The sequence below is a fragment of the Puccinia triticina genome, chromosome 11A, assembly GCF_026914185.1.
Source record: "Puccinia triticina chromosome 11A, complete sequence".
Lineage (NCBI taxonomy): Eukaryota > Fungi > Basidiomycota > Pucciniomycetes > Pucciniales > Pucciniaceae > Puccinia > Puccinia triticina.
Window position 1 is genome coordinate 1953463 of NC_070568.1, and position 27569 is coordinate 1981031.

The 27569-nt window shown below is 47.1% G+C and overlaps 4 protein-coding genes across 4 annotated transcripts; 3 read left to right on the plus strand and 1 right to left on the minus strand.

Moving 5' to 3' along the window:
- Nucleotides 1-1311: 1311 nt before the first annotated feature.
- On the plus strand, nucleotides 1312-3511 carry PtA15_11A213 (uncharacterized protein; the record flags this gene model as incomplete). Its single annotated transcript, XM_053161099.1, has 8 exons — nucleotides 1312-1654; nucleotides 1738-1848; nucleotides 1916-2469; nucleotides 2550-2669; nucleotides 2768-2777; nucleotides 2848-2930; nucleotides 3005-3115; nucleotides 3215-3511. The coding sequence occupies 8 exons, from the start codon at nucleotides 1312-1314 to the stop codon at nucleotides 3509-3511; spliced, it is 1629 nt and encodes a 542-aa protein (XP_053025079.1).
- Nucleotides 3512-7566: 4055 nt separating this feature from the next.
- On the plus strand, nucleotides 7567-8259 carry PtA15_11A214 (uncharacterized protein; the record flags this gene model as incomplete). The annotated part of the gene is made up of 2 exons (XM_053161100.1): nucleotides 7567-7722; nucleotides 7819-8259. The coding sequence occupies 2 exons, from the start codon at nucleotides 7567-7569 to the stop codon at nucleotides 8257-8259; spliced, it is 597 nt and encodes a 198-aa protein (XP_053025080.1).
- A 15396-nt stretch (nucleotides 8260-23655) lies between these two features.
- Nucleotides 23656-24292, plus strand: PtA15_11A215 (uncharacterized protein; the record flags this gene model as incomplete). The annotated part of the gene is made up of 2 exons (XM_053161101.1): nucleotides 23656-23721; nucleotides 23792-24292. The coding sequence occupies 2 exons, from the start codon at nucleotides 23656-23658 to the stop codon at nucleotides 24290-24292; spliced, it is 567 nt and encodes a 188-aa protein (XP_053025081.1).
- A 240-nt stretch (nucleotides 24293-24532) lies between these two features.
- PtA15_11A216 (uncharacterized protein) lies at nucleotides 24533-25161 on the minus strand (the record flags this gene model as incomplete). Its single annotated transcript, XM_053161102.1, has 4 exons — nucleotides 24533-24804; nucleotides 24869-24908; nucleotides 24966-25082; nucleotides 25126-25161. The coding sequence occupies 4 exons, from the start codon at nucleotides 25159-25161 to the stop codon at nucleotides 24533-24535; spliced, it is 465 nt and encodes a 154-aa protein (XP_053025082.1).
- Between the last annotated feature and the right edge of the window lie 2408 nt (nucleotides 25162-27569).

A 27569-nucleotide genomic window follows, 5' to 3' on the forward strand; every position in this document is an offset into this window, starting at 1 on the left:
TCTGGCACTATGAATAGTGCCCTGGCACTATGAATAGTGCCCTGGCACTGTGAATAGTGCCAGAGGCACTATGAATATTGCCCAAGACTGTTCTCGAGGCCTTGTTCCAGTGTCCAGAAACAAAAGAAGGAATATTGGAAACAAACTCTTCTCATTTAACCAGTGATACAAATTGAAAAAAATTAGTCATACCTAATTCATTCAACTGGGCACTAGCTGTGAAGCCTTAAGTTCTCTTGGCTGCAAAATTTTGTGTCCCCAAGTCTAGCTCTGATTTCACAATTATTGCATGGAGGCTGCAGCCATTGATGACTGCACCATTGATGATTGATGTGTTGGGGAATTATTTCAAGCTGGAATCTGCCCATTTCTTATTTGGAGAGAGAGAGAGAGCTTCACAAAGAGAAATGAGAAGCAAAAAGAAGAAGAAATTACACCACATGTCTGTTAATTGTCTCAATGGGTTCACAAAAAGATAGATTGTGCTGGTATTTGCTCAGTTCTTGATGAAGGGTTGCATATTAGGAGGCTTATATACAAATAACCATGATCCAAGTTGGTTGCTTGTATAATTGCCCTGCTTCCTCATGACAATGACGTCATGTATTTTTATAGTACACCTAGACTTTAACCAGTTTCATTGTAGCATTGTACATATTTCAAAGTGGTTCAAGGAGCCCATAAAATCTGTGAGCATTCTGCAAGTGCTCTTTACCAAGATTGATCAAGTTTGCTGGATTTCCTCCATCATAGCAAATATTCATAATAATTTGGCAGGAATCATGCCTGATCAAGTGACCATACAATATTGCACTGGACATTCTTTCTTTTTCAGCTTGCTACATAACTCACCCAAAATATTAACACTTGTGAACCTCATTTGAGTCTGACTACCACTCATTTTGTCCACTTGGTGGCTTTGTGATGCAGAACCTAGAACTGGATCAACCTGGCCCATTTCATTCACATCTCACATGGGCTTTCTTTTGTTTCCCAGAAATGTGAAAATCACTTCAACGTTACAAACCAGATATGTATGCATATTGAGATTTATGCAAAACAGTCCAAAAAGAATTCCGTGTCCAATCCACATAGCTGAGGCAGCGAATGATCTTCGTTGACAACCCATGACAAAGTAAGTCAATTTTCCTGCATCTCTGTCTACGGTTGCTCTGGTTGCTGGCAAGGCACAGCTGCGGTCTGCCCTCCAGAGCTTGCCAATCCATCTCCCTCATCTTGTAACACATCACTCAGTAGCTGACATCGTAGTAGCTGACATCGTATTTTTACTCAAAACTCGTCTTTCTCGACATGTCCTCTGCCACCCATTCCATTGGCGCCACATTCAACTCAGCCACCCTGACCCTCTATCCGGCCGATTTACTCTACCCAGCCCAACTCATTGACCAAGTTCTCAAAACCAAGCCAATCCCCGTCCAATCCCTCGCCAACCAGTGGATTGGCATCAATATCATCCCCAAAGCTCCCTCCGACACATGGCTCATCAACGGCCTCTCCCTCTACATCACCGGCCTATATTTCAAGGCAATCTGGGGTACGAATGACTACCGATATTGGATCAAGAAGGAAATCATCAAATGCGTCGAATCGGATGTCGATAAACCACCGATCTGCCAACCCGGCTGCCATTGCCGTTCGACACTGAAGTTCTAGGTTTCGTCAATCTCAAAGCAAGCCTCACACTTTATATTCTCGATCGACATCTCAGACGATCAGGCGGTGGTACATCTCTCGGCTTGAGTCGGGTCATCCCAAAAATCTTCCTCCCTGCGATTTCGGGCGAAATGCGGGATAACATGCTATCGACCAGCAGCTTCCTGCGCATCTGTCGGAAATTGAATGGAAACAAGCTGAAATCTTGGGCTGACCAATGGATCTGCCTCTGGTTGTCCAGTCTTCCAAGTCACCGCGTATTTCAATCGGAAAAAGTTAACCCACGAGCTCACCTTGAGGCAACTCAACCGATCAAAGCAGTACTACCAAGATGATTGGACCACTTGGGCGGAGAAGCGCAACGTGAAACCAGTCGATCGGTTCGAAGGACAAATGTCGAACAGAATCCAAGAATGTGACGGTATTCCTTACGAACATGTGCTCGATATCAAGGAACCTTTCAAGCGCTACGAGCTGCCCTCTAACCACAAGAATGAGAAATTCAAGCGTTCCAGTCGCCGATACGCTTCATCCAACCAAGCCCCTGCTGATCTCACGGAAAACTCGAGCGAAACGTTTACTTATCCGCCCTGGGAGCGTTCACAAGAGGAGCGCGATCGATGGAAAGTGAGAGATTGGATGGAAGAAGAGGACCTGTTTATCACTCAATCGAACGTTGAGTGGATTCATCTGGATGTTGAGGTCGAATGGATCTGTGACTTCAGATTTGAGATGAAAGAGTTCATGTGGCTAGAACAACTTCAGAGGGACCGCAATGTCGTCGCTCAACTACAGGTAAGAAACCACATCCCATCTCCCCCCTGTCTGGCTCAGCAACACAAAAAGCTGACCGGGATTCCTTTTGGTTATCTCAGGCGGTCAAAGCGTTGAAAACTCTACCTTCAAAGATTGTCTCGAGTCACTTGTGCCGAGTTGTTCTCATCCCGGAGTCCTGTTTCAGAATCCGGGTTGAGGCCGTCTTGGCCCTCGTCTCGGTTTGTTTGGAACTTTTACTCGATCAACCTATCCATCCATCTGCATATTTGAACCCCCCCCCCTCTTTCTTTCTTTCTTTTACTTTTCAAAACCACAGTGTGCAAACAGTCGGTGCGGCTTTCTGGGCCTTTTATCTCCTCAAACTCTTCCAAACACGCTACTGTTATCATCCCCAAGTCGAACCTGACAGTCCATGGAACATCAGAGCAATCCCTAAGCCCAACCAATTCAACAACTTTGCCGATTATTTCATCCGCAAGGTCTGTTTTTTTATATATCCAGTGATGTCGCGCTGTGTACTGATTGATTGGCACATCTCTATTGATTCTCACAGGCAATCGTCGTTGCCCTTTCCCACGTGCGAGATCAGACCAACAACTTGCCTTCGGTCTGCCATCAGTTTTTCCTTGACCAGCTGGTCTATAACAACAGTTCCTTGAACGCGGTTAGTTTTATTACCTGTCTGAAAGTTGCGCATAAATGTGCATGGCCTACTGGAGGACGTCCTTAACGTTTCCGCATCTCCTTGAAATTTCTTCTAAAGTATTCCGATGCCCATTACATAGCAACTACAATCGGATCAATGACCGATTCATTGATTCATCTAGCCAACAATGGTGGAAGGGAGCAACTAGGCGAAATCTTTGGAACCAAAGCGCTTTCAACAGGGGTGCTTCCGGATTTGGAGAGGACTTGCGACAAAAGAGCACTACTGATGATCAACAAACTCGAAAGATTCTTCATGGCCGACCGACTAGTACCTTCTTATTGTAATCTGATCACAATGACTGTCATCGAATTCAGTGCAACTTTAGTCCGTTTCTGTTTGATCCGCAGCTAACTTCGCTAATTGGCTCTTGACTTATAGGCCAAATTAAAACTAATGTACGTAGGTTTCTTGCTGGTTGATCTAATATTCTTTTTGCTGTGCGCAACACCTTGAACCCTTTACACCTCACACCCTTACATCTCACTGCGCGCGGGCCGAGCGCGCCTCAGCGCTCATACAGGTACTGTCGGATTACACATAATCCGACAGTACAAGCGCTGAGGCTTCTCACCACCAACCGCGGGCCGAGCGCGCCTCAGCGCTCCTACAGGTACTGCACGTAATCCGACAGTGCGAGCGCTGAGGCTGCTCACCACCAACCACCACCATATTATACAACTTTTTGAGAGCAAGTATCACGGGTACACCTCCCCGGGTACTGCGGGTACCAGGTGCCACCTTTTGGTCAAAAAACAACCCGGTACCTGTACCCACAGAACATTTTGAGAAATTCAGGTTGTTTGGTAGATATGGAGGATTGAATGCAGGTTGCATTCAGGGTCTTCCCTAAAAATATGTGAGTAAGAGCTATTAAAAATATGATTAAATGGAGGACTTCCCGGGCGATATGGGACTCTTGCAGATGTCAATATAGACCCAAAAAGTCTAGATTTTTGCAGGGAAATCTAGCTTTTTGGGGTCCAGATCAGTTCTGGGAGACCCGCAGATTCCGACCGGAAGTCCTCCAATCTTCCCCAATGCCATGCAACGGGTATTAGGGAGTTTTCAGTGTACCAGATTTAATTCTGAAACAAAATTTCCAGAAATCCAGGCAGTTTGAAATTTATTGAGGATCAAAGATTGACCTCACCCTGGATTTTCCTTCCGAAATAGGATAGAAGGACTTCTAGGAATCTTATTCAAGCTCTCCCAATCACAGTCATTCCTCTGAGGGTTCTTTTGAATGTGTTGTATTATATTCTGAAGTAAAATTTTGAGAAATCCCATTTGTTTGGAAGGTATTGAGGATTAAATATAAGTTGCATTCAGGGGGTTCCCTCAAAAAAAAATGTGCAAGATCTGTTGAAAAATATTAGATTTACTAGTTCCAGCCATCTCTTTTGGGGTACTTTCAAGTGTTCCTGATTGTATTCTGAAATAAAATTTCCAGAAATCTGAGTGGTTTGGACTTTATTGAGGATCAAATATTGGTTCCTGCCAGCAGGAAGTTGCTGTGATTTGGGGGAAGGAGGGAGTAGAGGGGAGAGATATGGTTTTTCAGGGAAGGATCTGGATTTTTAGAAATATTTTCCAATGGAAATTTTATTTACAATTAAATTGTATCAATCTTTGAAATAAGATTGTGGAGTTTGACATACTCTGTGGATGAATTGGTTTGAAGTTCTTAGTGGCAGCACATATCAAGGCTGATATCTGATAGATGGCCAGTTGAATAGGTCACCCTGGGTGAATTTTATTCATCCATAAATTTCCTATAATGATTTATCAAAACATTATCCCATGATTTTGAATGCAGGAAATCCATGATCTGCATTCCAGTCCATCAGTGTTCATTGAAAATGTACAAGTTTTAAGGGCATGTACATTAGAAGCCACAATATCTTACTGGGATTGGATGTATTTCCTTCATTCAGGTTTTCTTTCAATACCGGTCACCAAGGGTATATGTACCTCAGGTTGCCTGTTGAGACGGATGTACCGGTTCGGGCTTACAGCCCGGGCACCGCTGCGGTGATCTAACCGAGGAGGGGTCTGTTTCCGATGTTCCTTGGCATGGATGGCGGTTCAGTGCCACAACTTGGCCAACTTTGGCAAAAGACTGGCCAACTTGGCAGTCCAGGGGCGGAAATTAAATTTCTCTGGCAAAATTGGCGGGCCAGTACCTCCATAACATCTGGTGTGTTCACAACTTTTGTATTGTGGGTTTCCATCCGGATTGCCTTGGACATGCAAGCAATAGACCTATCTTCCAAGGAGATCCTGACAGGCCTTCATGAGGTACAACATCATGAGTCGGTTTGAAATCTTGAATCCGGGACACGTCTTTGCCGTCCACACTGTTAAGCTTGATTTCTATCCCATCAGCGGTGCTAGAACTGGGCCATCGCTTGCTTTGCCCATACTCCCAACTCAAGAGTGACATTGGCAAAGCATTCCTCACTTTTTCCTACACAGAAAACTCTTGCTTGGGATGCCAAACTCATGCTATTGGTATATTTAGTCCTTCATCTTGTAGCCACAGCCGTACGTAGTCCTTAGCATAAATTCTTTTTCTTCAGGAACTCGCTGAAGATGGAATGTAAATATCAACTAATAGCAAAGAGAAAACTGGGTTTCCTTCAGCTCTACCTGCCCACATCAATCCTCGCGCTCCGGTGTCTTCACAACCAAATAGCACCTCCACCGAGTCCAAGATATTCGGACGACAGCAAGATGTTGAAGTACCAGACGCCAATAATGAAGCTGATGAATGATGGGCCTGCACGGGAGAGGGCCGAGCTTGAATGCATGACACAGAGCTCATCAAACACTCATGTTTGCTCTACTTGGACACAATCTTGTATTGCCCGCTGCTCTGCAACATGGTATGTGGTTACACACTTACCTCCACAAACAATGAGAAAAAAAACATTTTGTGGAACTGGCACATCCAACAACCCACCTTATCCATTTTTTGATTGCTCCCTTACCCGCTGTTTTCTTCCAGGGCACCCACGTGTACACCACACTCATCGGAAACATGCAAGTGCGGAAAGAATACTCTGTAGAATAGAAATAAAAGGGTTTTTTGACAGGGGGGAATCTAATTGTGTTATGAACTTTTGTTGCAGAATCTTAGCTCTGTTATTTCAGAACACCTTGTAACCTTGTATAGTATAGCATCAGCGCTTGCAGCGCTTGTACTGTCGGGTTACGTGTAATCCAACAGTACCTGTATGAGCGCTGAGGCGGGCTCGGCCCGCGCGCAGTGAGATGTAAGGCTTTGAGGTGTAAGGGTGCGAGATGTTAGGGAAGGGTACCGAGGTGTAATGGCACCGAGTTGTAAGGGTACCGAGGGGTAAGCCGAGGTGTAATGCCGAGGTGTGTAGGACTTCGGACTTTGGTTCAAGGCCGAACTAGAGGGGGGAGTCGTCTGGAGTCGGGCAGATCTTCCTTGCAGATTCCCATCGGAATCTTAAAGCATTCCATTCAAGCCCTCCAACAAGCAAATGATGGTCATGGGCCAGTTCCACAAGGAACTCGGTGAACACTTCCAGCAGAAAACCTTTTTCCGCTTCTTCTCTGGACTCTTGGTACATATCAACGCGTTGGAAGTCTCTCTGGGAAGCTGTTATCAATCAGACATGATGACCTTGAGCACCTATGTTTATTTATATATGTATAGTAATTGAGAGGGAAATTAAGTTGACTCAGTCCCAACATCACACCGACATCCGTTTCTTTGCTGAACCTCCTAACCTATCTATGATGCCTTTGTTTTATCCTTTCCGTATTTTTCCTTTCTCCAATGATTCCCTGAACCTATGCGTAAGCTGCTAACATTTCCGAACAAGTGATTCCCCGTTTTGTTACCTGTCTCGTTTCAAAATATCCTGTTTACTTCTCATCCAAAAATGCCAAAAGAATTTTCATCCCGCTTTGATTTGGAGCTTAACTCTTACACAACCCGCACCCAAAACAAACACCTTGCATCAAAACTTCCAGCTTACAATACCCCCCTCTGCCAGGCATTGTACGATTTCTTGCGACTCCTTCTAGGTATCAAGAAAAACTCAGACCCATGGCCAACCTCACCTACTCCTGCTCAATTGGCTCAGTTCCACTTTGGCTGGTGCCCCGACAACCCTGAAGAAAGCCTTATCAACTATATTTCCAACCAAATGGTAACTCGCCCCAATCTCACATCTCCCGTTCACGGGAAGAAGAAGGTGTTGCATGAATCACTCAAGACGACCTTCTTGACACACCTCAATCAAATCAAATTTCCACACGCGTGTTTCAACTGGGATGAACCGTGTTCTTCGGCGTGGAATGAAGCATTTTCAAACTTAATTCTCAGACACTGGTTCCACGCACGAGCCAATGGAGCTTTCTTGGCGTACCCGATGGACCCCCATGCTGCAGCTGAATCTTCTACTATCATGGCTCTGATCCGCCGATGGTTTAATGGACGGCGTGATGATTTACACAGAGAAGAAAGAAAACCCGGTTCTGCTGAAAGTCAAAAGAGGTTGATTCGGAAGAGTCGTCTGCGCAAAACGGTATGTCCATTACTTCCATGTTTGTTTTCGTATCAAGATGCTAGGCAGTGTGACTGTAACAATATATCTAACAACATGCATGTTTAAATTCTGTAGCTTTCTAAGAACCGAACCGAGACACTCCAAAGACTAAATGTGGATGAAAAATTCCAAGGAATCTTTTCAGATCCTCAATGCAACTCAGACACCGAAGACCTGGAAAATGGAAAACAAGTTAAGGTCAAACTTGCGTGGCGCTCAAAGATAGCCGATTCTCTTGCAGAAAAGATTGACATGCTCACCGTTCAAAGGAAAGAAGAAACTAGTAGGAAGGCATTTGGTCCAGGTCAACTCCTTGAAAACCGCCGACAAAATTCCGATTCAAACAGTACAGTCAGTCAAGCCAAGATCCCAAGATGCTTACCTAGAGATTGGTACGACAAGCAGCTTTTACAAGACCTTGGAAAATCAGCCCGAGAACACCTATCCGATCAAGCTCCCCTTGGCCTGTCAGATTTATGTTTTCATTTGGACCAATTGATTTCTTCACAGCAGTAAAAACAACCTGAAGTCATTGATACATTTGAATTATTTGTACATAAAATACATATACCTTGACCTCATGTTGTACATAGATAAATATCTATTTTATACTCTTCAGCCCTGAGCAGTTCTGATTAATTTCTGTGCCAATCCCTGTTTCAGTGTCATTTCTACACCCAGGCCATGGCCACATTTTTTATTATGGCCTCATGCTTTAAATTGATCATTCCATACAGCTCCACTCAACCCCCCACTGATTAATTGTTCACCTGGTGATGACAGAAACGCTTAGCTGGTCAGTACATCAACTACATACATGAGAAGAATTGCAGGCAATTAGCTCTGTCAATGCACCAAACACTGCAAAAATAACTGGGTCAACTGTAAGCAGTTGACATGTGGGAACTTGACGGAGGCTTTTGGTGTTACTCCAACCTTCCTCAAAGGGTTCCCTCAACCAAACTTTGTGCACATTGCACAGTGACTGTGCCTAAAAGGCAGTCATTTAATTACAAGTGGGGCTACAATGGCAGCTTGGTCAGAGCACCCTGCATGTCAACCGCAAGTGGTTGACCCAGTTTTTCTTGTAGTGGAATATCAGCTATGTATGCCTTTACGGGGTGGGTGTGAGAAGGGGTATTAATATAGAGCAGAGCCACAGTGCTTCTGGCACTGTGAATAGTGCCCCGATACTGTGAATAGTTCCTCCGGCAATGTAAATAGTGCCCTGGTACTGTGAATAGTGCCCCGGTACTGTGAATAGTGCCCCGGTACTGTGAATAGTGCCTCCGGCACTGTGAATAGTGCCCCGGTACTGTGAATAGTGCCTCCGGCACTGTGAATAGTGCCCCGGTACTGTGAATAGTGCCTCCGGCAGTGTGAATAGTGCCCCGGTACTGTGAATAGTGCCTCCGGCACTGTGAATAGTGCCCCGATACTGTGAATAGTGCCCCGGTACTGTGAATAGTGCTTCTGGCACTGTGAATAGTGCCTCCGGCACTGTGAATAGTGCCTCCGGCACTGTGAATAGTGCCTCCGGCACTGTGAATAGTGCCTCCGGCACTGTGAATAGTGCCTCCGGCACTGTGAATAGTGCCTCCGGCACTGTGAATAGTGCCCCGGCACTGTGAATAGTGCCTCCGGCACTGTGAATAGTGCCTCCGGCACTGTGAATAGTGCCTCCGGCACTGTGAATAGTGCCTCCGGCACTGTGAATAGTGCCTCCGGCACTGTGAATAGTGCCTCCGGCACTGTGAATAGTGCCCCGGCACTGTGAATAGTGCCTCCGGCACTGTGAATAGTGCCCCGGCACTGTGAATAGTGCCTCCGGCACTGTGAATAGTGCCCCGGCACTGTGAATAGTGCCCCGGTACCCTCCCGCACTGTTGATCCGGGGCACTATTCATAGTGCCAGAGGCACTATTCAGAGTGCTGGGGCACTATTCATAGTGCCAGAGGCACTATTCAGAGTGCTGGGGCACTATTCATAGTGCCAGAGGCACTATTCAGAGTGCTGGGGCACTATTCATAGTGCCAGAGGCACTATTCAGAGTGCTGGGGCACTATTCATAGTGCCAGAGGCACTATTCAGAGTGCTGGGGCACTATTCATAGTGCCAGAGGCACTATTCAGAGTGCTGGGGCACTATTCATAGTGCCAGAGGCACTATTCAGAGTGCTGGGGCACTATTCATAGTGCCAGAGGCACTATTCAGAGTGCTGGGGCACTATTCATAGTGCCAGAGGCACTATTCAGAGTGCTGGGGCACTATTCATAGTGCCAGAGGCACTATTCAGAGTGCTGGGGCACTATTCATAGTGCCAGAGGCACTATTCAGAGTGCTGGGGCACTATTCATAGTGCCAGAGGCACTATTCAGAGTGCTGGGGCACTATTCATAGTGCCAGAGGCACTATTCATAGTGCCAGAGGCACTATTCAGAGTGCTGGGGCACTATTCATAGTGCCAGAGGCACTATTCAGAGTGCTGGGGCACTATTCATAGTGCCAGAGGCACTATTCAGAGTGCTGGGGCACTATTCATAGTGCCAGAGGCACTATTCAGAGTGCTGGGGCACTATTCATAGTGCCAGAGGCACTATTCAGAGTGCTGGGGCACTATTCATAGTGCCAGAGGCACTATTCAGAGTGCTGGGGCACTATTCATAGTGCCAGAGGCACTATTCAGAGTGCTGGGGCACTATTCATAGTGCCAGAGGCACTATTCAGAGTGCTGGGGCACTATTCATAGTGCCAGAGGCACTATTCAGAGTGCTGGGGCACTATTCATAGTGCCAGAGGCACTATTCAGAGTGCTGGGGCACTATTCATAGTGCCAGAGGCACTATTCAGAGTGCTGGGGCACTATTCATAGTGCCAGAGGCACTATTCAGAGTGCTGGGGCACTATTCATAGTGCCAGAGGCACTATTCAGAGTGCTGGGGCACTATTCATAGTGCCAGAGGCACTATTCAGAGTGCTGGGGCACTATTCATAGTGCCAGAGGCACTATTCAGAGTGCTGGGGCACTATTCATAGTGCCAGAGGCACTATTCAGAGTGCTGGGGCACTATTCATAGTGCCAGAGGCACTATTCAGAGTGCTGGGGCACTATTCATAGTGCCAGAGGCACTATTCAGAGTGCTGGGGCACTATTCATAGTGCCAGAGGCACTATTCAGAGTGCTGGGGCACTATTCATAGTGCCAGAGGCACTATTCAGAGTGCTGGGGCACTATTCATAGTGCCAGAGGCACTATTCAGAGTGCTGGGGCACTATTCATAGTGCCAGAGGCACTATTCAGAGTGCTGGGGCACTATTCATAGTGCCAGAGGCACTATTCAGAGTGCTGGGGCACTATTCATAGTGCCAGAGGCACTATTCAGAGTGCTGGGGCACTATTCATAGTGCCAGAGGCACTATTCAGAGTGCTGGGGCACTATTCATAGTGCCAGAGGCACTATTCAGAGTGCTGGGGCACTATTCATAGTGCCAGAGGCACTATTCAGAGTGCTGGGGCACTATTCATAGTGCCAGAGGCACTATTCAGAGTGCTGGGGCACTATTCATAGTGCCAGAGGCACTATTCAGAGTGCCGGGGCACTATTCATAGTGCCAGAGGCACTATTCAGAGTGCCGGGGCACTATTCATAGTGCCAGAGGCACTATTCAGAGTGCCGGGGCACTATTCATAGTGCCAGAGGCACTATTCAGAGTGCCGGGGCACTATTCATAGTGCCAGAGGCACTATTCAGAGTGCCGGGGCACTATTCATAGTGCCAGAGGCACTATTCAGAGTGCCGGGGCACTATTCATAGTGCCAGAGGCACTATTCAGAGTGCCGGGGCACTATTCATAGTGCCAGAGGCACTATTCAGAGTGCCGGGGCACTATTCATAGTGCCAGAGGCACTATTCAGAGTGCCGGGGCACTATTCATAGTGCCAGAGGCACTATTCAGAGTGCCGGGGCACTATTCAGAGTGCCGGGGCACTATTCATAGTGCCAGAGGCACTATTCAGAGTGCTGGGGCACTATTCATAGTGCCAGAGGCACTATTCAGAGTGCCGGGGCACTATTCATAGTGCCAGAGGCACTATTCAGAGTGCCGGGGCACTATTCATAGTGCCAGAGGCACTTTTCAGAGTGCCGGGGCACTATTCATAGTGCCAGAGGCACTATTCAGAGTGCCGGGGCACTATTCATAGTGCCAGAGGCACTATTCCGAGTGCCGGGGCACTATTCATAGTGCCAGAGGCACTATTCAGAGTGCCGGGGCACTATTCATAGTGCCAGAGTGCCAGAGGCACTATTCATAGTGCCAGAGGCACTATTCAGAGTGCCTGAACACTATTCAGAGTGCCTGAACACTATTCATAGTGCCAGAGGCACTATTCAGAGTGCCGGAACATTATTCATAGTGCCACTATCCATAGTGCCAGGGGCACTATCCATAGTGCCAGGGGCACTATCCATAGTGCCAGGGGCACTATCCATAGTGCCAGGGGCACTATCCATAGTGCCAGGGGCACTATCCATAGTGCCAGAGGCACTATTCAGAGTTCCGGGGCACTATTCACAGTGCCAGGGCCCTATTGACAGTGCCAGAGGCACTATTCACAGTGCCAAGGCTCTATTGACAGTGCCAGAGGCACTATTCACAGTGCCAGAGGCACTATTCACAGTGCCAGGGCACTATTGACAGTGTCAGAGGCACTATTCACAGTGCCAGGGCACTATTGACAGTGCCAGAGGCACTATTCACAGTGCCAGGGCACTATTGACAGTGTCAGAGGCACTATTCACAGTCCCAGAGGCACTCTCCCCACCTATATGTGCACACAATGTGAGAGGGGGGGAGGCTTAACCACAAATTAGCTCAAGACATGATTTATACAATCGAACATCTTTTATCATACCACCCCCCTTCAAAAAGAATTTCACCCAAAAAAAGTTATGTTATCCAAAGGACAAAAAGAAATTTTTTAAAAAAGTTACCTTACATTACAGTACATCATTTTTTTGTTACGTTACAGGAATGGGCATTTTCAATAAATAAAAGAAGTTTACATTCTCCAATTCCACTGCTGTAAAGTACTGTAATGTACCTGCCCATCACTGCCAGGGCATCGCACGGTGGTATACAACGGTTTTTTGAGGCCCTCGAATACTGATTTGTCAAATATTTGAGTATTTGGAATTACTCAAAGGAAAACCTTCCAAAATCCACTCAAAACACCAAAACATCCTGTTTGTGAATAAATTCGGCCTGTTACTGGGCGACAATATTTTTGTGGGTCAAAAATATCATGGTGCTCAAGGCACTTTTCATAGTGGTGGACACACTGTTGAGAGTGGCAGAGCCACGTTTCATAGTGGCGGATGCACTATTGAGAGTGGCAGAGCCACTTTTCATAGTGGCGGATGCACTATTGAGAGTGGCAGAGCCACTTTTCATAGTGGCGGATGCACTATTGAGAGTGGCAGAGCCACTTTTCATAGTGGCGGATGCACTATTGAGAGTGGCAGAGCCACTTTTCATAGTGGCGGATGCACTATTGAGAGTGGCAGAGCCACTTTTCATAGTGGCAGACACGCAATTCAGCGTCTCGGAGGCAGAGTCTTTTTTCTGTTGCCCCAAAGGGGCCAGTAGGGGGCCTATGAAAACTCCTCTGGGGCCTTTTGGGCCCCAGAGAAGCTTGCATGAGCCCTCTATGGGCCCCTTTGAGCCATTATTTGACTTTACTCAAATATTCAAGCCTAAAATAGCCTGGGAATTATTTGAATCAAATTTAATCAATTCAAGTATTCAAATTAGTATTTGATTCAATGTGCTATGCCCTGGCTTTACCTGCCCACCTTCAGTAGTTCACTGTGTCCCTTGCAGATAACCACAGCAAGTGCAGGGTGTTCCATTTTTTTAAAAATTCAAGGAACTAGCTCCACTAGCCCTGGGTACCTTTCAGGACACACATTGACCTGCTGAAAAGGGGCGGGTCCCCGCCAGCGGGTGCAAAAGTGCCATCTCTACTCCTCATCAGGATTACCCAGCAGACAAAATACAGTTTTGTCCAGATTCCAACTGAGCTGTGCTTGCCAAACTAGTCAAGCAGTTTTCTGAGGAGTTTTCCTCCTTGTCAAACTGGAAAATCAGTTTTCTGAGGAGGTTTCCTCCTCATCAAACTGGACAAGCAGTTGTCTCTGGAGCTTCCCTCCTCATCAGACTGGACAAGCAATTTTCTCAGGAGTTTAACTCCCCATCAAACTCATGGATTACTGAGGAGGTTTGCCCCTCATGAAATTGGCCAGTTGCCAGAGGAGGGTTCCTCCTCATGAAACTGGCCAAAGGGTTGTTTGGGGAGGTTTCCTCCTCATGAAACTGGTCAAACAGTTGGCTGAGGCAGTTTTTTTCTCATCAAACTGACTGCCAGAAATGATGGCTGTGATGTGGCACAAAATGTAATTTTTAAGAGCTTACTGACCAACTATATGATAGTGACTGGATTCATGGTGGATATGTGCTTTGAATAGCCAACTTGGACTTTGGAGTTGCTAGTGTGCACACTGGCAACCAGAGCGTGACATGACATGTGTGCGCGCGCTCCTCTGTGCGCTTCAACACTTTGAAAATTTTCGCGGTCTAGGCACCCAGTCCAAATTACTCCGAGTCCAATTTTCTCAGAAACCAACCCAAGCTCTCCCCAAGTAAGCTGCTTCTGTGATTCATTCAACTTTGTCTCTCCGTTTGCTGGAAAGGCACCAAGCAGGAACTAACTGCTACTCTTAACAAAAACAACCCTCTCTACGACTCGCTTGCTCATGAGCTTCAAAGAGCTTGCAACCACGCACAATGAGGAAGACAACCCCCGCCTCGCTGACCTGGTCTCCTTTCTTCAGGCATCCAGGCGTCCTCTTCGCACGCGTGAGTAGCTCAAGCCCCGATGATGTGTTGATCAAGCGTAAGCTGATGGTCCGATTTGGCTCGGCGTAGGATAGCGCTGCTGATGGACTTCCTGAGAAGCGCGATCGCCGGGTTGTCCATCTGCCAATGGGCCGGTTCGGCGAGGCGGTGGAGCAGGCCCGTTGCGTGCTGTTCCTTGCCTCCGAGGGCAGCAGCCATGTGATCGACGAGGGACTTCATGTTCGACAGCGGCGCGCAGGCCTGTTATCTCGTCAGTCTCTCCAGACTAAATCTCGCCTTCCCAGCCTGTACATCACCCTTTCTGATCACACTTCTCTGTTTAGACCCTGACCGGCGAGCCGTCCTCCGAGCCGCACAAGAGTCTCGCCTGTAGCTGGTCAAGAATCAAATCCCTTGTACATAGACCGTATCAGTCCTAGTCCCTAGTACAGCACAAACCTCGGACAGAGGTGACTAAATTGCTGTAAGGCGTGTAATTGAACAGAAGCTGACTGGGTCTTGTCTTAGCCAGCTTTGAGAAACAAGCAGCTACGAGCAACGTAAGAGAAAAACCTTTTTTCTCTGTTGAACTCATTGATATGGGAGTCCAGATGCTGACACATCTTGCAGCTGTTCTTTCCAGACTCCTTTCTACATCCTTCCTCTATCTGCTCAAAGGCAGTCCCTTTTCTCTATCTCTCAAATTAGCCAGAGAAGGATTGTGACTCCGCTCTTAGTTGTGTCAAAGTTGTGTCAATTTTTTCAATTCGAAGGCCGGACCCACGCTCACAGAGATCTTGGTCGAGCTGGACAACTTACGCCAGCAGCTGGACAAGCTCTCAGTCGTCACCGGCTTACAAACTCGCTATCGCTTTGTATCTCCGATTATTGAGGCCAACTAATCTTGTCATCAATCATTGACCGTGTCTGCACCGGCTGGCAGTCCCCAAAACTGAGCCCATCATGCCTAGAAGTAGTCGCCCCCGAAAAGATCCCTTTCTATCCTCTTAACAGTAGATACCATGACTTGATTGCTAAAGACGTCAGAAGATACCCTCAAGATGTAAGTCTTTGTCACCTGGTTCTTTACATCTTACCACCCAACACAAAAATAATAGAAGTTTCAAGGTTAACCAAAATGGATTTTTCTTATCACGTTGGAACCTTCAAACTCGGATTTATGATGGGGTCTTGACGAGCATCGCAAACCCATGGTTCATGACGACATTGACGATGGCAGAGTGATCGATCAAAGAGTATTCCGCTTTCTGTCCTTTGGCTTCTTCTTGAGACGAAAATGCTTCTAAAAATTTGGAGGGCATACTGTGTTCCTAGGTCCAATTGCAAGTACATTTGAGTCACGCTATCCTACGTGCTCGAAAAGAGAAAAATAACTTGGAAGCTTACAGAAATGAAGTCATCCAAGTCGATGCAAACGTTCGACCAAAGGTAGCATTTCCAGCTTGCCAGCATAAGCTCAGATTGAAAAGAGAACACTTTTCTTTGGCAGTCGGACATTGGTGCCCAAGATAGCGTTGAGATAAGCTTTGTATTTGTCCTTTCCAAAGCAAGCAACCTCGCCCGTCGAAAACATCTCGACACCCAAGACTGGATCAGCACCGGCCAGACGCGAAAAACTGAATTGAGGAGCCTTAACACCAACATAGGAATCTCATCATGGCATCGGTGGCCATTGCCACTGCATCGATTCCAGTCACTTTGGAGACAAATGGGAATGATCGAGAGGCCTGGACATTGCATTTAATCACCTGTAATTAGAAAAGTCAGTTACTGTAGCCGATTTGATGGAAGCTGTCTTCTCGTTGCTTGAGCTTACTAGCCTTAGCTGTGTAGTAAAAAAGCAGGCAAAACCGCGGGTCTCGCGGACCGCCGCCAGATGGGGCTGCCTCTCTGCGCCTATTGGACAGGACCATACCGTATCTGGAGCGCGGCCATCATGGGGCATGGCGTGGATGCTGGGCCGCAATCCTGCTGCACGTGGCTCCTTTTCCTCTTGGGTGGCACTGGACTTGATATACAGACAAAAAGGCAGGGGCAAGGCGGTGGGGTTGTTTCTTTTTGGGGGGAAAACAAGACCTGAGAATGCACATGATGGAGCACCCACAACCGGGCGAGTATGTAAGCAGTAGAAAAAACAAGCGCAGGGCTTCAGGAGGGCTTGAGGCGGTCGAGGGCCAGCAAGAGGCCGTCGATGCGTTGGTCGACGAGGGCGTGGTTAGCATTCGCGTTATTTTAGATAGTACTGAGGAGCTTGGAGAGGTGGGCAGTGCGGTCGGAGGTAGCGCGGAGGCCATTGAGGGCGTCGTCGAGTCTAGCCCGGAAGGAGTCGGCGCTGGCGTGGAGGTGGGCGAGAGAGCGGAGTCTGCTGAGGAGGTGGGGGACGAGCGGGAGCAGGGGGTCGAGCCGGGGCAGGAGGCTGTAGAGCCGGTCGAGCTTGTGCAGGGCGTCTGGGGGCAGAAGCGGGGCGCGTGACCAATGGTTGGCATCAAGAGTGTTGCACTCCCTGATGGTTCTTACGGTGATGGTCATGGCCAGTGCTGGCCCTTTACATCTGGGGTTTGAAAGGGGGGACTTTGACTCCCTCGCACAAGGCTGAGGGAGGTTGAGCATTGGCCTCAGGCTGTTATAGTGATGAGCTACTGCTCAGGTATGCATTTATGATGTTTAACTCAGGCTTCAAGTCAACTCGGGTACATTGTTTGACTCAAGATCAAGCATGGGCATGCCTCAAGATCTCGCATGTCAACTGCACGCAGTTGACATCATTTTTTTTGCAGTGTTTTGTTTTGTTGTAATTTTTTTTTTTGATATCATTATGATAAGAGATTTGGGAGATTAATTTTGGTCAGCTCCATTTCCAAAAATTATTTTGGTATAGATTTCATGTATGGAAATGCCCAAAACGAGCTGCTATAGTGTGATTAGTCTTAAAATATTGCCTGATTGGGTATTTTTTGGTGTTTCTGCCACTGTATCTCAACCCTCAATGGAAATGATTTTGTGATATTGATACCATTATGATAAGAGCCTTTGAGAGATTAATTTGGGTCAGCTCTTGCCCATGAAAAACCCAAAATGTGGCAGCTACAGTCTCATGGGTCTCAAACAATCACCAAATTAGGTTTTTCTTTGTTTTTCTGCCATTATATTCCAACCAGGAATGTTGATCATTTCATGATATTGGTACCAGAATATTAAAAAATTTCCAAAGATTATTTTGGCATAGAGCTTATGGATTGAAATCCCAAAAAGGAGCTGCAATAGTCTAATTAGTCTCAAAATATTGCCTAGTTGGGTATTTTATGGTGTTTCTGCCACTGTATCTGAACCAGGGCTAACATTTATTTCATGATATTGATACCATTATATTTTTTTTTTTGATAGATTAATTTGGGTCAGCTCTTGACCATGAAATTCCCAAAATGAGGCAGCTACAGTTTTATGAGTCTCAAAATATCACCAAATTGGGCTTTTCTTTCTCTTTCTGCCACCATATCTCAACCAGGAATGGTGATTATTTCATGATATTGGTACCAGAATATTCATCCATTTCCAAAGATTATTACGGTATGGTGTGTTGATCAATATCATGAGATCATTCCCATTGCAGGTTGAGATACAGTGGCAGAAACACCAAAAGATACCCAATTAGGCAATATTTTGAGACTAATCAGACTATCACACCTGCTTTTGGGCATTTCCATACATGAAACCTATACCAAAATAATCTTTGGAAATGGATGAATATTCTGGTCCCAATATCATGAAATAATTACCATTCCCAGTTGAGATATAGTGGCAGAAACACAAAGAAAACCCCAATTTAGTGATATTTTGAGACTCATGAGAATGTAGCTGCCACATTTTGGGATTTTCATGGTCAAGAGCTGACCCAAATTAATTTCTCAACATGTCTTATCATAATGTTATAAACATCACGAAATCATTCCCATTGCTGGTTGAGATACAGTTGCAGAAACACCGAAAGATACCCAATTAGGCAATATTTTGAGACTAATCAGGATATAGCAGCTCCTTAATTTTGGGCATTTCCATACATGAAAGCTATACCAAAATAATCTTTGGAAATGGATGAATATTCTGGTCCCAATATCATGAAATGATCACTATTCCTGGTTGAGATATGGTGGCAGAAACAGAAAGAAAAGCCCAATTTGGTGATATTTTGAGACTCATGAGACTGTAGCTGCCTCATTTTGGGTTTTTCATGGGCAAGAGCTGAACCAAATTAATCTCTCAACATGTCTCATTATAATGGTATTAACATCATGAAATAAATATTAGCCCCAGTTCAGATAAAGTGGCAGGAACACCACAAAATACCCAATTAGGCAATATTTTGAGACTAATTAGACTATTGCAGCTCCTTTTTGGGATTTCAAACCATAAGCTCTATACCAAAATAATCTTTGGAAATTTTTTAATATTCTGGTACCAACATCATGAAATGATCACCACTCCTGGTTGAGATATAGTGGCAGAAACACAAAGAAAATCATAATTTGGTCGTTGTTTGAGACCCATGAGACTGTAGCTGCCACATTATGGGTTTTTCATGGGCAAGAGCTGACCCAAATTAATCTTTCAAAATCTCTTATCATAATGGTATCAAAATCATGAAATCATTCCCATTGCGGGTTGAGATATAGTGGCAGAAACACCAAGAAATACCCAATTAGGCAATGTTTTGAGACTAATCAGACTATAGCAGCTCCTTTTGGACATTTCAATCCATAAACACTATACCTAAATAATCTTTGGAAATGGATAAATATCCTGGTACCAATATCATGAAATAATTGTTGTAGTGTAGAATCCTTAAGTCTCCATTGCTCCGCCCCAACCACCTCTTGAACTCTCCATACTCCAAATGTGGAGTTTGTACACCCCACTCCACTACATCCCCCCTCAAACTCCACACCTCTGCATACACATAAACAGAAAAAAAAGGAAAAATCTAAAGGGATAATAAAGTGAGACGGGGGAAAGGTCGATAACAGTGAAAAAAAAAAAAATTAAGATATAGAACTGAGGATGATATAGAATTAAATTAAGATCTTTGCCATTGATACCGCATGAAGATTTGCCCTTAGAGTCTTGGTGAAAAAATCCGCCAAATTTTCTGAAGTTGAAACCCATTTGAGTTGTATGTTGTGTTTGCGGACCGTGTCGTTAACAAAGAAAAAATTGTGTTCCAAACTCTTCATCCGTCCTTTGGAAGAATTGTCGTCCAAAACCAAACCCGCCGCGCGATTATCACAATTGATTTTGAGTGTTGTGTTGATGTCAAGTGATTTGATTATGGGAATAAGAAACAAAAGGAAATCGACCAATGATCCGAGTGATATAAATTCCACCGCACAAGTGGATGTCGCCACCACCTTCTGTCGACGCGAACCCCACGCCACTGGACTGCCAAAGAGAGTGATGATGAATCCTGAAGTAGAACGCTGGAATTCTCCTCCCCAGTTCGCATCTACCCAAGGGGTCATGTCATTTCCAACCGGGCTCAGACGAAGACGTTTAGATTGAGTTGTATGTATGTATTGGTCCAGGTGTGATAACGAATTCCAGTGAGAGTCGTTTGGATTAGAGCTGAACCGGGCCAAGTAATTCACCGCAAAACTGATATCGGGTTGGGTCCCCAAGGCAAGGTAGTTGATTGAGCCTATGAGTGACTGTCCACTCCGGCCTCCGTGGCGCTCAGTGAGTGGGTGACGGAGAGAGTGGCGGCTGTCTTTTACGCAGCCTGCCTGCCTGCCTGCCGCTCTCTCTGTGCAGGTTTCTGCACCTGACACAGTCGGAACGCAAAGACGGGGCTCAACCTGTATAGCGGGAGCCCCAGTCTGTCGGCCTGCGGGCCGACTGTGTGTGGGAAAAAGGGGAGGAGGAGTTCCTTTGACGACTCAGAGGGCTGAGACTCTCTGTCAACTCAGGAATCTCCTCCGAGCAGGACAGAAACCTAGACTGCTCGGGGAGTGGGGTTCGAGGCGCTAAGCCCATCAACTCCGGCTCGTCAAGGAGCCTGAGCCTAAGTGGCGAGAACCCCACACTCCCGACGGGGCGGAGTGCCTTATGTCTGCAGTTTTTCTCGTAATCCCCCCCTGCCTAACCAGCGGTTGGCGGTCCTCACTAGGTCGTAGCCAGTTGTCAAGCTCGCGGCTGGTCTGAAGTCAATGCATATTTGCGGACGAACAGGTTAAAGGCAGACACTTTAAGTGATAGGCGACGGAAACATGTGCCTAGTGATATTGTTAACTACCGGAAGAAATAGAGTGATTGCCTTGATTTCTTGCTCGGGTACCGCTGCTATGAATCACCTGTCTAACTCTTCCCGTTCCGGGAGTAGCAATTGTATGTTGTGTGCCATGCTATAGCCTGACAAGCCACCTTGCAAAAAGGCTATTGGTTCCGTTATCTTTTGGATTGACCGGTCTCACTACCAAGTCTATTTTGGTGCTCGGCCAGGAGGAGGTGAACATGTTTCCATTCTATTCTGACCCATCGGCCGCTAGTTGATAACCGTTGGTTCCTGTACCCCATGGTGACACAGGTCTTGACTGGTTGGGGGAAGCTTAACGGGCAGGAGACGCGCGGGTAAACATGATGTGGAAGGCATTTAAAAAAGGACATGTTCCATCACCAATTCACTCAAAGAGACCTTAGGCTCGCGGAGGGAGCGGGTTGTAGCGACTGCCCCAGTGATTGAAGGGAAAAGGTTGAAGTCGCATGCCAAGTGGGTAGTTGAGTCAATTTAAAACTTGACAATCCGCGGAGATGTTCAAGTGATGGGGAGAAACCTTTCTATGCGCGCTAATTACTACCCTGGCACTGGCCACAGGGTTATTAGGTGACATTATTATTAATATGTACTCATGCCAAAAAAAATGAATTCTTAAGGAGTCTATTACAGAACACTACATGGCCTTCATCTACGAAGCAGATAGATACAAGAAGAAATTTATTGTATCAAAGGGTATGAACCAATGGTTCCCTCCGAATATGACCTGGGTTTCCCAATTGGGACAAGCACACTTTACGTGTTGGACGTTCAACTGAGAATCTTGTGTTGTATGTACATGTGTAACAAGGCGTAATCATGCTTGTCTGAATGGCCTCGCAGGACTCAACAGGCTGCGAGAATCAGGAGATTTAAGGTTCTTATTTCCCTCCATTCCAGAGTACAGCACTTTCGGAAAAGGATGTCAGTGGATCCCAAAAACCAAAAACCAAAAACCGAAAAGCAGAGCCTGCAGGTCGTGCATGCGCCTGCATATGAACTGTGGGGCTGCAGATATCGGACGCTATTTGCAATCCTGAAAATCCAGCCCCGGCCGGCTCCCATACGCCAATGAGCCATCGAAGGCCATCGACTACTGGCTTCGCTTCCTGCCAGGTACCCCCCCCTTCCCCCCAACCGCTGCCACCAACCGACCGAATATTCATTCTCGTCCACTTCCCGCCAGCCACTCGAATCCCAATCCATCTCAACCCGCCGTCGCCATGGGATTTGTTACGTATGCACCAGAAATCAAGGCCGTTTGCGTACGCCTGCTGATGAATGGATCCACCCCCGAGCAAATCAACCTTACGATTGGCTATCAAATATCTAGTCAATCATTCGCACGGTGGAAGGCGCTCTTCATCTCGACTTGAGCGGTCGTGCGGGATCCATCTGAATACCTAGCGCGCGGTCGACCTCTCCGGCTCTCTCCAGAGCAAAGCGAGTTTGTATGGGAGATGATCCTGGGCGATCCGACTATGTATCTTGATGAAATTCAATCCCGTTTGGCTCAAGAAGGGATCGACGTCTGTATCACTACTATTCACCGGGAGTTAACCACGAGGTTGGGTCTTTCGCGTGTAGTTGCACGCACCGTCAACCCAGCTCAATGTCCGGTCAAGCGAGCTCAGTTTTGCTTGGATGTAGGCAGACTACCCGCCGACTACCTCGTCTTTACTGGTGAGTCGTTTTTCGTTTTTGATTTGAGTCGTTTTTCGTTTTCGATGGCCCTGTTTTCCAACACTGATCAATCTGAATTTCATTTCTTCTCTTCTTCTCTCTCCAGATGAAAGTGCGGTCTGCTTGGAGGTACAGCAGCGTTGATTTTGCTGGACAAAAAAGGGATTTCGCTCAAAACGGATTCGCAAGGTCCGCAACTCAACACGATACAGTGTCCTGCCGGCGATATCTCTAGATTTTGGTGTCTTGGGCAGCATTATACAGGAGGGTTCAATCACTCGCCTGGACTTTGAGTTTTTCCTGATTAATATATTGGCATGTTTGTATTTTGATTATCTACTTGACATATGTATTGATACTCATGTGGCTTTGATTACGACTAATAAAATGATCAGATACCGACAATGTCTCCGTTTCCTGCGAAAAATAGCGTCCTCATCCTCGATAACGCAAAAATACACCACGGGACAATTCAGAAGATATGCAACGATCAACGAGTGGTAGTAATTTACCTCCCACCTTACTCGCCCGACTTTAATCCGATTGAGAAGCTGTTTGCGGTCCTCAAGATGCATCTCAAACGGGATCGGGTTTTAACCGGAAAGGCCCGCAATGCCAACATCATCAGCAATTACCTGCGCACGTTGGCGACCCCCAACTTAATGCGATCTCTGTACCTCGATTGCGGTCACTTGTCTTTTTAGATGGTATTTCACTAGTCAAATTTACTGTTGCTCCTCGTATATATTATGTTATTTTTACTTTACCTGGTCCTTTCTTGTATATAATTTTGTTTCAATTTACTTTTACTTTATTAGTGTGATTTTTTGTGAGTTAAGTGATTGAAGTGATCAGCGCAATAGATCTGTTAATCAATCAGCTGTTGGATCTGAGGATCTCCTGCTTGGTAGCCTCGGGACGAGAGCAGCTGCTGATCAGTCATGACATGAAATATAAAGGGCCATCGCTTGTAGGATGGTGCCGCCAAACTCCCAACCGCTCAATAGCAATGCCGCCTCAGTTCCGCACCCGTTCTCCAATTCTGGAAGATGAGGATGGTATGACCATCAGAGCGGTATGTTAATGATTAACAGTGTGTTTGATTGCGCAGATCATTCAGCCTTATTGATTAATTCCAAATGTAGGGACACCGATGCACGATCAACACATCCTTAGACATTTACATCCCTAATTCAACTGGACAAGGGCCATGGTGGACCCGAGTATTTTTGCCACATGCAGTGACGCTAGATGTAGTAGCAAAAGAGACACAGTTCGAGGACTTTGTTGCGGACGTGGCGGCCGCTTGCGACAAAATCTCACCTGGGGCTGGGGCGGTTCTCATGGACTCCTTCAACACGATGGGCCGGGTAGGACAGCTGGTCTTCTGGAATGCCATCATCCCTGGCTGCGAGGATATGGACTTTGATGATGACTTCCAATTGTCCTACTGGGGCAATTTCGACGACTGGTTGACGAGCGCAATTACCGTAGGAACCCGGTCACTTGAGCTCAAGATTCAAATGCTCCAACCATACGATCCATATAGCAGGCAGATGAGCAACCCATTTTGGAGAAGGGTTGAGCTCCGCGATCCTTCTTGGAGTATGGTTGAGGCCCGAGAACGTCGGACGAACCTCACTTGAACTCAATATTCAGGCATCATACATACTTTTGCTTGCTTGTTTGTTTCTATCAAATACTGGCTAGACTATGTACATCTAACAGCCACAAGAATAACAACAAAATATGTATAGGATACCAATAAAAACACGAGTTTGGAGGGGAAAATAATAAATAAGAAAACATCGAGAGATTGGCGGGTAAAATAAGAAATAAATAAGAAAAGAACAATCAATGTGGAGTGATTATGGAGAGATCACAGACTATCTATTGGAGGCGTATTCGACTTCGTTTTTGATTTCTCGCCGGTTCTTCTGGAGGGTGGCCACCCATAGGGCCATGCCATCACACAACTGTTGAGCAGGCCCTTTGGCAAACTTCAACATGAGTAGTGTATCCGGATGGACGCGGCGAAAATACGTCCAGTGCGTTATCTTGTAGTGCTCGAGGAGGATCCGGGTATGATGGTCATGTACGCCGATTTGGCAGATGCCAAGGTACTGGTCTAACGTGCCCAAATGTTCGACACCGAGGACTGGGAGGAGGGGGAGGGGCTCTTGACACCACTCGCAAGCGGTGCTACATCGGGAGGGGGATACCGATTCCAATCGCGGGTTTTTGTGAAGACCGGTACCGGGACTAGTATGAGAAACCCATCCTCCCATCAAGGAGGATGGAGGAACCGAAGAAACTGACGACAGTGGGGATGACGTCGGAGGGATAGATGACAATGACAAAGATACCGAATGGGGTGATTGGCGGGACGCCGGTGGAGTTCGGAAGGAGCCGGACGCCGGTGGAGTTTGGAAGGAGCTGTGAGATCGACCTGATGGGGTCGGAGCAATCCTGCCCCCACCTTGACCACCTCGTTGACCGGTTGGTGTGGCAGCATTCCGCAGAGCTCGTCTCGGTGTGGTACGCAAAATGTGAAAAATCAAAAGTTTTTCTCATGTACATACAGAAGGCCTCAAGATACCATCCATTGGACACCATAAATGGACTCCACGGCTAAAGTAACCCCTAGTCCCCACTGGAAGCATCACTGGAGCCCCACTACACTGGAAGTTAGACCCCTTGGACAACCTGTAGCACCCAGTCAACCACCTGTCAGGCGCCTCAAGTCACATTCCTCGCACCATTCTATCTCCACTACATATATTGGTTTGGGTTTGTTTGTTATGTACATGACATCATGCAGCACTGCCCCTGCAGGCTGTGCCCCTTCAACTGAATGGTTCCCCGCATTCTAGTTCCTTCTAACTCCACTTTGTTTGGTCTTATTACATCACCTGATCCTTCCCTGCACAGCTTATGCACCCCTTGCATAAATTATGACATCATCTGGCACAGCCCCTCCTCATGTATGCACCCCTTGCATAAATTGTACACAGCCACTCCCTCTTAACTCCCTCATGTTGTACAGCCCAGGCCAGCTAAAATACCTCACTCAGGGGCTGCCCTGGAGCCAAAATCCCTCACATTTGTCTATATAAGGAGCTCTCTTCCCCCCCATTTGTAGTTCCTCAGTTTATTACTCATCAAGTTTTATACTCACCCATCACCCAAAACACTTACGTACCCACTCAACCCTCTTACTTACATATAACAACCCTTACATACTGAATAACAACCTTTTTATACTGTGTCACGAAAAACTTATCTTGAGCTAACCACTCCTATCACTTATTAAAACTTGCCAAGCTTACCTTGGTGGGTCTTGTAGCTGGTAGTATAGAAGGGCAGAGCTTGCACCTCCTTCATCCCCTTCTCCATTCAGCAAAAGGGTTTCACAACCACTTTTGAGTCTTACATCGGGGGTCGAGGCTGGTTGGTTTTCTTTTCCAGCCAGATAAAAATTGGGTTGTCCTCCTCCTCAGGCGGATGGGTCAGGTCGACTCCTGCATCCCCTCGCTCCAGCGCGTCGGTCCAGTTCCAAATCCGATCGTTGCCAATGACCATGTACAACGTCGGATTATCTTGGCAGGTAAAAGTGAGGCCCTCGGCGGCGGAATTCGGATGCTGCAGGCACGATTCCCGGATCTGCATGCAGAGCGTCTGCCTGTTGGACGCCGAGACCGCCTTGGGCTGCAGGTCAAACCATATCAGAAATGGCCCCCAAAGCAACGGTCAAATAAGACTTACATTAACTTCTTTGCGCCGCATTAAATGCTCCGCTTGCTTCCGCTCTTCAGCAGTCCCATACTGCATTCATAGAATATCGTCGCACTCGGTATTCTAAGTGCAAGCGACCGGATCAGAAACTGTTTCCAAGGTTTATGCAAATATAAAACAGTCAAACAGCTTACAGTGGCCTCGTCCTTCTTGCCCTTCTCTGGATTGGCCATGGAGACCGAGACATGACAGGGAGACTTGTGAACCTTCTCGGCCCGCGCGGCAAATAAGGCGAAGGCGTCCTCGGTATCAAGGGTGATCGGGCAAGACTTCGGATATACATTGTTGTTCATGATATAACCGACCCATTTTAACAAACCGCCCGCCTCCGCCTCAATCATGAACTCAAGCATGTTGTTTCGGGAGTTGAGGTAGGCCGAAAGGCCCCGTTTGAAGTTGTACAAGTCCCATCCGGTGATGTCAGTTTTCCAGGGAGTCAGGGTGGCGTGAGTGGTCGTCCTGATGAATTTTGAGGGCACCTGCGGGTTGGAAAACTTCTTCTCCATATAGACCAAGTACGCTATGTGAATGGGAGTGATCACCCGTGATTCTTCTTCATTGTCTGGATCGTAGAATCGATCCTCGGGTTTGTTATGGGACTCCGATCCCAATCGCGCCCGGGTGCCAACGCCAAAACCAGGGCCGGGGTAGCTCGAGGTGGCGGGTGCAATGGCAAGGTGGCCACCGGGACCGGTGGGCTGAGCACCCAAAGCGGCGAGGGCCCGTTCGGCGCCGGGAGTGGTGGCGGTGAAATCAGCATGGCCGGCCGGGTAGCTGCGAACAAGTCCGTCCGGGTAGCCGGTCGGGTGACCACCGGCATAGCCGGTCGGGTGACCACCGGCATAGCCGGTCGGGTGACCACCGGCATAGCCAAAATCAACGTGGCCGGTGTTGGTGGGCAGCTGACCGGATGGGCTGGCGGTACCATAATCAACGTAGGCCGGGCCGTTCGGGGCGCCATGAGCAGTTGCAATGGCGGTGTGATAAACATGGTGGCCGGCGACTAACGGAGGGCCCCCAGTAGCGGCACCAGCAGGTGTAAGACTCCTAAATAGGGGTCTTCACTGATGGGTCAAAAGGAGGCACGAGGGATAGGCTGAAGAGCCTGGAAGTGATTCTAGTGCCAAC